This window comes from Mus musculus, chromosome 16 (assembly GCF_000001635.26).
Source record: "Mus musculus strain C57BL/6J chromosome 16, GRCm38.p6 C57BL/6J".
In the NCBI taxonomy this organism is placed as follows: domain Eukaryota; kingdom Metazoa; phylum Chordata; class Mammalia; order Rodentia; family Muridae; genus Mus; species Mus musculus.
In genome coordinates, this window is record NC_000082.6 from 17,388,811 (window position 1) to 17,401,663 (window position 12,853).

A 12,853-nucleotide genomic window follows, 5' to 3' on the forward strand; every position below is an offset into this window, starting at 1 on the left:
AATATGCACTCAAATTTTGTTTCTATTAAGTTTTGATAAAGATGGTCTTATATGACTGATGAACTATACCTAATGAACATTTTACCTGCTATAAAAAGCAAATTACTTTGTAAAATACTACTTAGGTCACAAAATAATTTTATCTTATTATTACCCCTAAATTTTAAGATAGTTAAAAAACTTTACTATTTATTTTAAAGAATCAGTAAGTTGGCATGGTGACATAAACCTTTAACCCCAGTTCCTGAGAGGCAGAAGCAGGCAGATCTCTATGAGTTTAAGGCAGCCTGGGCTACACAGTTAATACCTGGACCACCAGGCTGTATAAGAGATCCTTCCTCTAAACAAACAATCCAGTTTCCTCAGATCAATGCCACTGTTCCATTTACCCCATCTTGCACATCCCCTCAGCACTTTGGTTAAGTTGGGACGCACACTTCTAGTACTAGGTAAATATATGCAATACAAATGTGGATTCTCATTACTCCCCCTTTTATACTATAGAAATTATAAACTTAGTAAAGGCTTACCTGAAGATCAGATTCAATGAGAAAAATGCCCAATGCAATCACTGCATCTCTCCGTCTTTCATCTAGTTGGAAGATTCCATGAAAATCTACTGGGCACATGCAAAGCAGCTTTTGAACCTAGAAAATAAGATTTAAGACAAACACAAGAGACTTAAGAGATGGCGCGGCACTTAGGAGCACATGCTGCTCTTCAAGAGAATCTGAGATTGCCTCTAACTCGGATGCCAGGGGAATCCAACTCCTTTGGCTTTTGCAGGCACCTGCACATACACAAACATATAGACACTTAAAAGTAATAAAAATAAGTCTTTAACAAAACAAAACAAAGGGTTGGAGAAACAGCTCAATGGTAAAGAACACTCACTGCTCTCGCAGAGGACCTGAGTTAGGTTTCCCAGCATGCCATGGTGGCTCAGAACTAACAGTAACTCCAATGAAGTTCCAGTGGATTTGATGCCTCTTCTGACCTCCTCAGATTCCTGCATGCTCATGGTACACATACATACACCCAGGCACATACAATTAGACTAACAAACAGTCAAACACATGGCTTCCCAAAACAGAAAGCCACATTCAGAAGAAACACACCCTGCAGAAGTCCATGGAACCAGCAAATCATTTCTCTTAAAAGAACACAAAATAATATGGTGACAATTTTGGAGTTTTAGTTTCTTTGAAAAACAAAGAAATATCATGGGTTTTTGTTTTGATCTCAGGTGTGGGGATATGGGGCTGCTGCAGACTGACTGCAACAGCTGACTATGATTTGCCTCATGCTCTAGCAGAGGTGTGATTTTGCCAGCTGCAGATAGTTTTTGCAGTTGTGTGACATTTGGAACTCTGGGGACTTTTCAGAGGGTATATAAATGCTAGAGCCCTGAGAGATGGGGAAAATGGCTCATCAGTTAAGAGCACATACTGGTCTTGCAGGACCTATGTGCTTTCCCCAGCACCTATATGAGGTGATCCACAACTGCCAGTAACTCCAGATCCAGGGGACCCACACCTCTGGTCTGTGTGGGCTCTGGCATTCATGTACACACACCCATACACATGGTTAAAAAGAGACTTAGCTCTCATCCTAAAGAAATGAGACATTATCAGAGATCTCAGTTAAATAATGTACAAAACAGAAGAGATTTAATTCTTCCTGTTGAAAATAAGGGAGTAAGCTGGGCACTGATGAGCGCATACCAGTACTTTCAGCACATGGGAAGTGAAGGCAGGACTTCTGAGGCCAGCCTGGCAACAAAGGAGACTACTACAAGAAAAAGGAAAGGAAGGAAGGGGGAAAGAGGGGGAAGGGGGAGGGAAGGGGCAAGGGAAGGGGAAGAGAAAAAAGCAAAGGTGTTTCTCTCCATCTTTAGCATTTACTTTAGAAAATCTGCAACTTGTTGTGTATGGCCAACCCCTAATCCCAGCACTCCAGAGGCAGGAAGAACTCTATGGGTTAGAGGCCAGCCTGGTCTACAAAGTGAGCTTCAGGACAGCCAGAGCTACATAGAGAGACCCTGCCTCCAAATTAATGAGTGAATGAATTAAATGTGCAGCTCTATGTAACTCCTCTTCTCTTTGAAATGTACACAAATGTTTAGAGGACTGGACAGGTCTTCGATCTAGGACCGTCTTTCTCAGGGAGCCATCTCTCAGCATTACAGTTTCTGTATCATAAAGATAGGAGGATTCTGTTGATTGCTCCAGACAAAGCCAACTAGGTAACAAGGACAGTTACACATACACACACACACACACACACACACACACACACACACACACACACCCATTACCAGGCAAGCAGGCAAGTCCTCTTACTTAAGGAACACATACATACCACAGGTTACACCTACATGACCACATAAAGTGTGAGATTTCTTTGTCTTTGCAATCTCTTAGTACAGTACCTGTGATACAGCTCACATTCTGGTTTAATGCATATTCAATTAAAAAGGATAGGGCTGTGGTTGGAGTTCAGTGGTCAAGCACTTGCCTAGCATGTATCATCTTAGGTTCAATCCCTATCATGAGGGGGAAAGAGAATTTTCTGTCTCCACTACCTTTACAGGTATTCTTGATTTGAAAGACCCTACTTTTTTTTTTTTTTTTTTTTTTTTTTTTTTGGTTTTTCGAGACAGGGTTTCTCTGTGTAGCCCTGGCTGTCCTGGAACTCACTCTGTAGACCAGGCTGGCCTCGAACTCAGAAATCGGCCCGCCTCTGCCTCCCAAGGGCTGGGATTAAAGGCGTGCGCCACCATGCCCAGCTGACCCTACTTTTAATTATATTTCCCCTCAAAGGTGTGAGTATTCAGAAATGGCACTGAATGTTGGACCTACAATTTTAGAATGTAAGGGGAAGACACCAAAAGGAATAAATAAGCAACTCAGAGATCTGTAAAAATGGCTCAGTGATTCTATATTGAATCCCTGAACCTGTGAGTGTTCACTTTACATGACACAAGAGAAACTGCAGACTGAAATGGAGAAGGAATTCTTCGGATTACGGTGAGCAGACCCATGGTAATCACAAAGGACCTTAAAAAGGAGAGGCAGAAAGGGCAAAGTGGCGTGTGATTTGAAAACCTGCCCACTATGGCTGCTTTTGCAGATGAACGGACCATGAACCAAGGAATTAAGTTTTAGATGGCCACTGCCAGAAGCCATAAAGATCTGGAAATGAGTTTTGGTTTGGTTTTGGGGTTTTGTTTGTTTGTTTGGTTGGTTGGTTGGTTGGTTTTTTGAGACAGGGTTTCTCTGTGTAGCCCTGTGTCTTGGTCAGGGTTTCTATTCCTGCACAAACATCATGACCAAGAAACAAGTTGGGGAGGAAAGGGTTTATTCGGCTTACACTTCCATACTGCTGCTCATCACCAAGGAAGTCAGGACTGGAACTCAAGCAGGTCAGGAAGCAGGAGCTGATGCAGAGACCATGGAGGGATGTTCTTTACTGGCTTGCCTCACCTGGCTTGCTCAGCCTGCTTTCTTATAGAACCAAGACTACCAGCCCAGAGATGGTCCCACCCACAAGGGGTCTTTCCCCCTTGATCACTTATTGAGAAAATGCCTTACAGTTGGATCTCATGGAGGCATTTCCTCAACTGAAGCTCCTTTCTCTGTGATAACTCCAGCTGTGTCAAGTTGACACAAAACTAGCCAGTACACCCTGGCTGTCCTGGAACTCACTCTGTAAACCAGGCTGGCCTTGAACTCAGAAGTCTCCAGAAAAGTACACACCTTTGTTGTCTCCAGTGAGACTTGTGTTGAGTATCAATCTACATGATAGTAAACAATGTAAATGTTATTCCACATTAGGATTATGGTAAACTGTTAGAACAACAGCAACACATGAAACTGGTTGTAAAGGATAGACGAAACACTGAAAAGGCTATACTTCTTAGCAAGGATAATAACTTTTTCTCCTCAAAAGAATTTTGCTTGCTGTTCCTTTGTTTCCTTGGTGTTACCCTCCATCTGGAAACTGAAACTCAGAATGGGACCTGCTCCTTAAAAAAGGTAAAGAAAGCAGAAAATACTTTATAATATTTCAATAAATAGAATCTAGATAACATAAAAACAAGGAAGTACCATGAAACTGACAGAAATCTGGGCATGTGGCCAAGCTTGTGATCCCAACTTAAAAGACCAAGACGGGACTCCTGTAAATTCAAGGCAAGCAGAGGTGACACTGTGAGACTGTGTCTCTAATAGTAAGGGGAGGGTGCTAGAGAGAGCTCACTCAGTAGCATGCCTGAGAATCTGATTCTTGTCCCCACTTCCCATCTGACCCGGGAAGTGCTGGGATCACAAGAACGGCTTTACACGAGTTCTAAGCATTCACTTGGGTTCCTTGTGCTTACACAGCAACTGCAAACCACTGAGTGTAGCCCACATGTAACCCACGAGGAGACTCCCCAGCCTTGCCCCTCCCTCTATAAAAAATCAAAATCACGTGGGGCTAGAGAGATGGCTCAGAAGTTAAGAGCACTTGCTGTTCTTCCAGGAGACCTGGGTTCAAGTCTCAGCTTGCCTGTGGCAGCTTACAGTTAGTTTTCTGCAACTCTATTCCAAGGGGGTCCTTTTCTGGCTTCTGTGAGCACCAAGTATGTATGTGGTGCACTGGTATACACACAGGCAAGACATCCATACACATAAAATAACTAAACTTTTTTGTTACATTTAGTGTATGTGTGCATACAGGTACTCTTGTGCCAAGTTGTTTATGTGAAAGTTAGAGGACAGCACATAAGAGTTAGTTCTCTCCTTTACTACATGTGTCCTCCCTAGGACGATGGCCAGGATCCAATTCAGGTCATGAGGCTTGGTGCAAGCACCTTTACCTGCTGAACCATCTCACTGTTGTCTTTAATTTTCTCCTTTTTTAAATAAAGTAATTTTTTTACTAGTAAATTTTATTCTTTTACACTTGCATACATATACACCATATATTGTGGTCCCTCTACTCTCCCCTTCCCCTCCATCTCTTTCTCCTTATTTACTAGCCTTCGGTTTTGTGTAGTGTCTAGAGTGGAAAAGTTTGAAACTAATCATCAGAGCCTGGTGGGCTCACCAGTGGGTATAGGACTAGATAGTATGTTTCACCTTCTCCCAGAGTGTGCTGGTTGTCAATACATCAGTAGTACCCAATATGATAGGGCTTCATGAGCCCAGTTCCTCCTTAACTGACTTCTGTGGACCAAGAACCATTATACAGAGCTGTTTTGAGTTTGTGGTAACCATGACTCTATATGCATTGGGAGCAGGGGAGATCTAATAGGATAGCTGCTCAGCTGACCTGACAGAGCATCAAACTACCCCCTAAATGTCTATGTTTATACCCACAGACAAAAGCTACACTCAGCCTCAAGGAAACCTTTTCCTTCAGTCAGAGGTAAATACAAAGATTCATGACTGCGCAAGATGCTGAGAAAAAAAAAACTCAGAGAGCTAGGACCTAAATAAGACATTTACAGTATCCACTTATATCTCAGGGACCACTGCAGAAGAAGGGGGAAGAGAGGCGCACAGGCACACATGCACGCACACACATGTACACAAGTGCACACACTCAGCATGTATTCACCCACTAACCTCTCTCTCAATTTCGCCACTTACTTTTGTATTTATTATTAGTGTGTTTATGCTGTGACTACAAAGATACATGTGCAGTATACATGTGGACAATGCCCAGAGGACAACTTTGTGGAGTTGAGTTCTTCTTCCAACTTTATGTTGGTTCCAAGGATAAAACTCAGGGCATAATGCAACAAGTGACTTCACTTGCTGAGCCATCTCTTGGCCTCTATTTAGTACTTTTGAAACCAGTATGATGACAAGTTTCTGAAATTACTGAATGCAAAAACAGGCAAGCTGTACTATATTCATGTATGAAAATGTCAAAGAACAAACTTTTAATTGTTTCCAGAACCTGTTGGAAAAAACAATAACAAAGAAGGGAGAGGTTGCAATCCAAGCACCTAACTATAATCCCATCAGGAAGGAGGCTGAGGCTTAGAGGATGGAAAGTCTAAGGCTAGTCTGTGTTACCTAAGACCCTGTCTTTAAAATAAAGAGAGACTGGCGGGATGGCTCAGTAGTTAACAGCACTTGTTGCTCTTGCAGAGGACCTGAGTTCAGTTCCTGGTAACCACAACTATCTGTTGAGTCCATACAATACATCACCCATAACCATCTCTAAGTCCACACATTTATCACCCATAACAATCTGTAACTCCACACATAGCACAACTATGTACATGTAGGCAAAACACTCATATACACAAAATAAATAATTAAATCTTTAAATAAAATGTTTCTAAAAATAAAGGAAAACCAAACCAAACAAACAATGGCCAAGCATGGTGGCAAATGTCTTTAATTCTAGCATTGTAGGAAGCAGAGACAGATGGATTTGTGAGTTTGAGGTCAGCCTGTCTCTAAAAGGGAGTTTGGGGCTAGAGAGATAGCTTAGCAGTTAAGGACACATGCTGCTTTCCAGGTGACCCAGCTTTAATTCCCAGCACAAATATAGGTGGCTCACAGCAGCCTGTAACTCCAGTTCCAGGGTATCTGACACCCTGAGGCACCTTTACACTGTATTCATATGCATATCCAGATCCCTTCCCCCTACACATAATCAAAACTAAATAAGCACTTGTGGCAATGCTTTGACCTGATCCTTTACAGAAACATCTAAGCAAGGAGAAAGTCAGCAGCCCTCGGCAGGACACTGAACAGAAAATCAACCCTAACAAGCCTTGTAAGCTATGGAGGTCAAAAGAAAGCTACAAGAGCAGCACTGCCTCCAGCACAACTTTTGTTACTTGAAACCTCTGGGAGTGTCCTTGCACAGATACAATTCTCTGGGAACTAAAAGCTAAGCTTAAAGAAGCACTGGTATGAGTTTTGTTGCTAAACCTTTTTTTATTTAAAGACAGGGCCTCTCTATGCCAGTGGTTCTAACCTATAGGTTCAAACCCCTAGAGTGGTGTCCAATAACCCTTTCACCTAAGGCCATCGAAAAATATGAATATTTGCATTATAATTCATAACAGTAGCAAAATTATAGTTATGAAGTAGCAACAAAGTTTTATGGTTGGGGGTCACCACAGCATGAGGAACTGTATTAAAGCCTTAGGAAGGTTGAGAGCCACTGCTCTGTGCATTCGTAGCTGTCCTGTAACTTACTATGTAGACCAGGCTGGCCTTTAACTCACAGAGATCTGCCTACTGCCTTTAACTCACAGAGATCTGCCTACTGGGATTAGAGGTTTGCACCACTACCCTGGCTAAACCTGTTTGTTTTTTCAACTGTCTTTCTCAGGTGTACTGAGAACTAACATTTTCTAAGTGTCTTAAACCATGACAGACAAAGTAACTGTAACATGATATTCATAGTCCAGGACAGAAATTTCATTAAAAATATTCTCTCGGGGCTGGTGAGATGGCTCAGTGGGTAAGAGCACCCGACTGCTCTTCCGAAGGTCAGGAGTTCAAATCCCAGCAACCACATGGTGGCTCACAACCATCCGTAACGAGATCTGACTCCCTCTTCTGGAGTGTCTGAGGACAGCTACAGTGTACTTTAAATAAATAAATCTTTAAAAAAAAAATATTCTCTCAAGGCTGATAAGATGGCTCAGTGGGTAAAGGCACTTGCTGCTAAATCTGGCAATGTGCATCCAAGTCCTCAGGACACGCATGGTAGAAGGAAAGAACTGACCCTAGAGCATTGTCCTTTGTCCTCTACATATATGCCATGAAAACATACATGTATGTCCACAAATATATACATGATATATAAATAAATGGATGTAATAAAATTGTTGGGTTTTTTTTGTTTTTTGTTTTTGTTTTTGTTTTTCAAGACAGGGTTTCTCTGTGTAGCCCTGGCTGTCCTGGCACTCACTTTGTAGACCAGGCTGGCCTCGAACTCAGAAATCTGCCTGCCTCTGCCTCCTGAGTGTTGGGATTAAAGGCATGTGCCACCACGCCCGGCTTAATAAAATTGTTAATGTTCTTATGGTCATTTACAGGTAGATGTATTTTCTTCTGCAATTTAACATGCCTTTTCTACACTTCACACAGGCAGTATTATATGTACTTTAATAATAGTTAGTCAAAACCTAGAAATCATAATTTAAGTGCTTTCCTTCCCTGTGCTGGCTGATCTCAATCAACTTGACATACAAACTCGGGTTATTTGAAAAGAGGGAATCTCAGTTGGGAAGATGCCTCCATATGATCTGCTGTAAAGCATTTTCTTAGTGATGGGAAGGGCTCAGCCCATTGTGGTGGTGCCATCCCTGTGCTAGTGATTCTGGGGTCTACAAGAAAACAGGCTGAGCAAGCCAGAGGAAGCAAGCCAGGAAGCAGCACCCCTCCATAACCTCTGCCTCAGCTCCTGCCTCTAGGTTCCTGCCCTGTTTGAGTTCCTGTCCTGAACTCCTTTGATGGTGAACTTTGATGGAAGTGTAAGACAAATAAGCTCCTCCCCAACTTGCTTTTTGGTCACAATGTTTCATCACAGCAATAAAACCCCCCACTAGGAACCCCCCAATTTCTTGAGTCCCATTCAAGTATCTGATAGGAGGGTTGGCACAGACGTGTACATATGATTCCCAGCACACCCATTCCCACAGACAATACTGCTAATCAGGGAGCTGCACCACAGGAAATACTCAGTTTTACTTCAGCTCCTTCCCTCACCTAAGTGACCTGATGGGCAAGTAAGGTTGTTCACTGTGTAAAGAACAGTTGCTGCCAAGCCTGACAACCTGAGTTCAATCCCTGGGACCCACAGAGACAGAATCAACTCCAGGCAAGCTGACTTCTGCAGTAAACGTGAAATGTAATAACTTAATAAATGTTAAACCTACCGCACCCTTCTTCATTGCTTTCTTCTTCTGTAAAAGGCAGACAAATGGATAAGTACGCCTACAGACAGATTCTTACTCATATCTTAAAACTATATAAAATCAAATATCTTCTGATCCTTGAGCTTTTACTTGTAGCTATGAAGAGATATGAGACCTGGATCTTTTGTCCTAAGAAAACGGATAAATATAGGAAACCACTGTTTCATACATTAGGCAAGTCGCACAAGACTGCAATATCTAACAGGAGAAAACAATACAAGCCCTATCACTGCCCTAGATCTCTGCCGGTACACCCTTGACTACAAACTAGGAAATGCATCTCAAGCAGATACTGGGAGTCTCACTGAATGCAAAGACAGAAACAGTCAGGAAGGCTATCACTGCTAGGAATCCTGAAAACTGATCACAATAGAAATAAAGCCCCAGAAATCTGCTGTAGTCTTTGTGAGTGCAAAATAGATGAAGTTAGGCAAAGAATAAGGAACTGTGAACTGAACAGTTCTCAGCGTTCACAAGAACTGAGCCTGTTACCCAGGGTATGAAGTTCTCCGAACGCTAGGTAGAGACTGCAGTAGTAGAGTAAAAGCTATTTTAGAGCTTCACTAACAAAGTTTGAAAATCAGCTTCAAACCTGGGTGTGGGAGCACAGGACCGCACTTAGCCCTTAAGAGGCCCTTGCCTCGCTGTGTGAGCACCACAAAAATAAAGATATAAATAAATTCCTCCAGTTACGGACCAGGGAAAGTTCTATCTGTCCCTAATATATCAGTGTCACTAAGTAGCAGATCAATAGCTAAGATCCTAAAGACTGGCATTCTAACTGAAGAAACAGAAGTCATTTTAGGTCCTAGGAAAAGGACTCTGGCAAGGAAAGCTGCCAACTTCACAGCTTGTCCAGGACTGTCAGTGACACAGAATGAGAAGGCCCCACTGGTATGACATGGACCAGTAGGCCACTGTACTTCCTGGAAGCAGTGGCAGCATGGCCAGGCTGAGCCAGGAAGTGATTTGGTAGGGACAACTCAGCCACGTTCTAAAGAGAGGTGAGATCAGGAAACTAGAGCAAGTTCCTGGGCTGACTGACATAAAAGTACAGGAGCCGGGAACTAACCTCCATGAGGATTCCAGCACTGAAAAGTCTGTCTTTCTTTCTTTTTTTAAAGATTTGTTTTATGTCTATGATTACACTGTAGTTGTCATCAGACACACTAGAAGAGGGCATCAGATCCCATTACATACAGATGGTTGTGAGCCACCATGTGGTTTTAAGGATTTGAACTCAGGACCTTTGGAAGAGCAGTCGGTGCTCTTAACCACTGAGCCATCTCTCCAGCCAGAAAAGCCTGTTTCCTATCTACCCCTCCTCTCATCTTTCTCCTAGAGAGCAAGAGGCCTGAGGAGAACTTAGTCCCACAGAACTTCACAGAAAGTATTCTTAATGATGGTTTCCAATTCCAGGGGCTAAAGATTTTTGAGACCCAAGTCTTAAAACGAAGAAGTCAAAGCTTACACAGGAATCAAAATATTCTTAAAACATTTTAGAGTTCTGAGCTGAGGCTGTAGCTCAGTTGGTAGAGTACTTGCTTGCCTAGGAAAAATGAAGCCCTGGGTTCCATCAGTGTATAAGTGTATAAGCCAGGCCTGTCTGTATACATGCCTGTTATCCTACCACTTGGGACATATCCTAGCACATATATCTAAGAGTCTTACGGTTAGTTCCCAAATATGGTAGTAGTCTGAGTAACAGGCTCAGGATACCTCAGTAGATAGGGACTAACAGTAAGTTTGACTTGCTGCTAGTTAGACAAATCACCAAATTAGAACTGTTTCTTATTTTCTTGGGCTTCCACATACCAGTAGACAGTAGTAGATCAATAAATGCTTTCTGAATGAATGATTTAAGTAATTAGAGAAAAAATATAATGAGCAGTCTCAGGGTGGTCTCATAGCTTGGGATTAGGGTAGAGGAAATTAACATAGCTGTGGCATACAGAGGGACAAATGTGGGGAAAGTGTGTTATTAAGGTGTCTCAGGTGCTAGTCATGTCAGAGTTGCCTGCATTAACAAGAGCTAAGCTCAGGTGACAGGTCTGGTCTCAAGCACTGAGCCTTTGTAGGTTAATATGACCTGTACTAAGTCCTCTAACACCTCTCTGAAAGAAAAGAGAGAGAAATAGAAAAACAGGGGCTGGAGAGATAGCTGCTTGGTAAAGAGTACTGGTTGCTCTTGCAGAGAACTTCTAGGTGCTGGCCAGCTCACAATCATCTGCAACTCCAGTTTCAAGGAGAACGGATGCTCTCTTCTGAGGGCACCTGGCATGCACATAGTACACATACACACAGGCAAAACACCCATAAGTGTAGAAGTTAAAAAAAGAAGGAAGGGAGAGGGTGAGGGAGAGGCGGGGGGGGGGGGGGGGAGGGAGAAGGTCAGTTTCTCAGCACTGATCTTCACATGTCTCCATTTTTGCTGTCCTAAGAAAGCCCTCCAAGATCTTCTAAGATTTGCCCTCATGGAATGGCTAAGGGCTTCTTATCAACTATTTTAAAGTAAATGGATGAAGTGAGCAGGTGAATCTGCTAGAACTAAACACAGCAATTCCTATCCTAATACAACCTCAAGACTTCAGACAAGGGCCATGCACAGCAGAAGTAGGAGGACAAACTGCCCCAAGTTCAAGCCTAATCTACACAGCAAGGACTACATGCCTCATCTACATGCCTGCCAGGATTATATAGTGAGAAAAACAAAACAACACACACACAAAAGAGCAAAGCAAATGATCCAAGATGATTCCAGGAAGTCACAATAAACGTCGAACAGCCACCTACAGAAGCCTACTTTACCAAGTTGTCTCAGGGGTCCCACAAACATACTGTTGTATTCACAGCTAAATTTATTTGTTATACTGAAAAATTGGAAGCAAGGAGAAAAGACACAGGTCCTATTAGGAAAATGCACAGACTTCCCTTGTTTTTCTCCATCCTGTGAGGTTAAACACATTTGTTCCTTGTTACTACCAAAAAAAAAAAAAAAAATTTACAGTAGCTGGTATGCCCAGAGGCGATCCTCGTTAGCTTAAGTTCAATTTAAGTTCGGTGCAAAGAGCCAGGCTCATTTCATTATGTAGAGAATGGCAAGTAATCAAGCTATGCCCGATACTGTAATTAACCTATACCGCCTGGTACCTCCTTCAGGTTTTTTCATGGCCTCTATGCCACAGACTCAGAATTGTGTGGTATACTATCCTTCTAGCCCAATAGCTCAACTAAGACCAAGTCCTCACTGTACAGCTCAGTACACTCTAAAATATGATGGGTGCTGTCTGCCCAGATACACCTAGACCATCACTGAGTACTTTTGAGAAGCTTCCTCCTGAGTCATACCCACATAGTGTGTTACTAACATACCAACACAGGCAATGGGTCTGTATCCTACAGCTGCCGCCGTAGTGGAGGCTATTTCCACTGTCCATACCATTCAGAAGTCTGCAGTTCTCAGCAACACCTTAACACACTGTCACAAGTGACTATACAACAGTCGGCTGTTCATATTAAGGTCAGAAATCTAACACTGTTTCCATGCTAGTATCTGGCCCACCAAAGGAGCAAAAGCAAATGCTGGGTAAACTATTCTTTCCTCTTATTTAACCCACGCCTCCTGCTCTTGCTGATAAAAATCAACGTGAAGATTAGTAACTGAACTATTTCACAGGCTGCAGTCTCTATAGCCTCTCTGTTCTAAGGCAAGCTGTAGCTGTACTGCAAGCCCTCCCAGCTAAAGAGGCTGCCCAGGAAACTGGCAATCCAACTTTCTAAATTTAACAAGAGACCATGAAAAGAAACCCATGCTTCACTGAAGCTGGAGACATGAATCAGTGGCTAAAAGTACTGGCTGCTCTTCCAGAGGATGTGGGTTCAAGTCCCAGCAGATACATGGCAGCTTACAACCAT

At 42.7% G+C, this 12,853-nt stretch overlaps 1 protein-coding gene and 1 pseudogene across 4 annotated transcripts in view; one reads left to right on the top strand and one right to left on the bottom strand.

Annotated features, from left to right (window-relative positions):
* The window catches only part of Pi4ka (phosphatidylinositol 4-kinase alpha), a 125,964-nt gene that overhangs the window by 108,460 nt on the left and 4,651 nt on the right, over positions 1-12,853 (bottom strand). For all 4 annotated transcript variants that reach the window (NM_001001983.2, XM_030249069.1, NM_001373955.1 and 1 more), the window contains exon 2: positions 531-647. In NM_001001983.2, coding sequence (NP_001001983.2) covers positions 531-629 — 99 coding nt within the window. In that variant the 5' untranslated portion in view covers positions 630-647. The remainder of the gene's footprint in view (positions 1-530; positions 648-12,853) is intronic.
* Gm18793 (predicted gene, 18793) lies at positions 12,022-12,706 on the top strand (annotated as a pseudogene).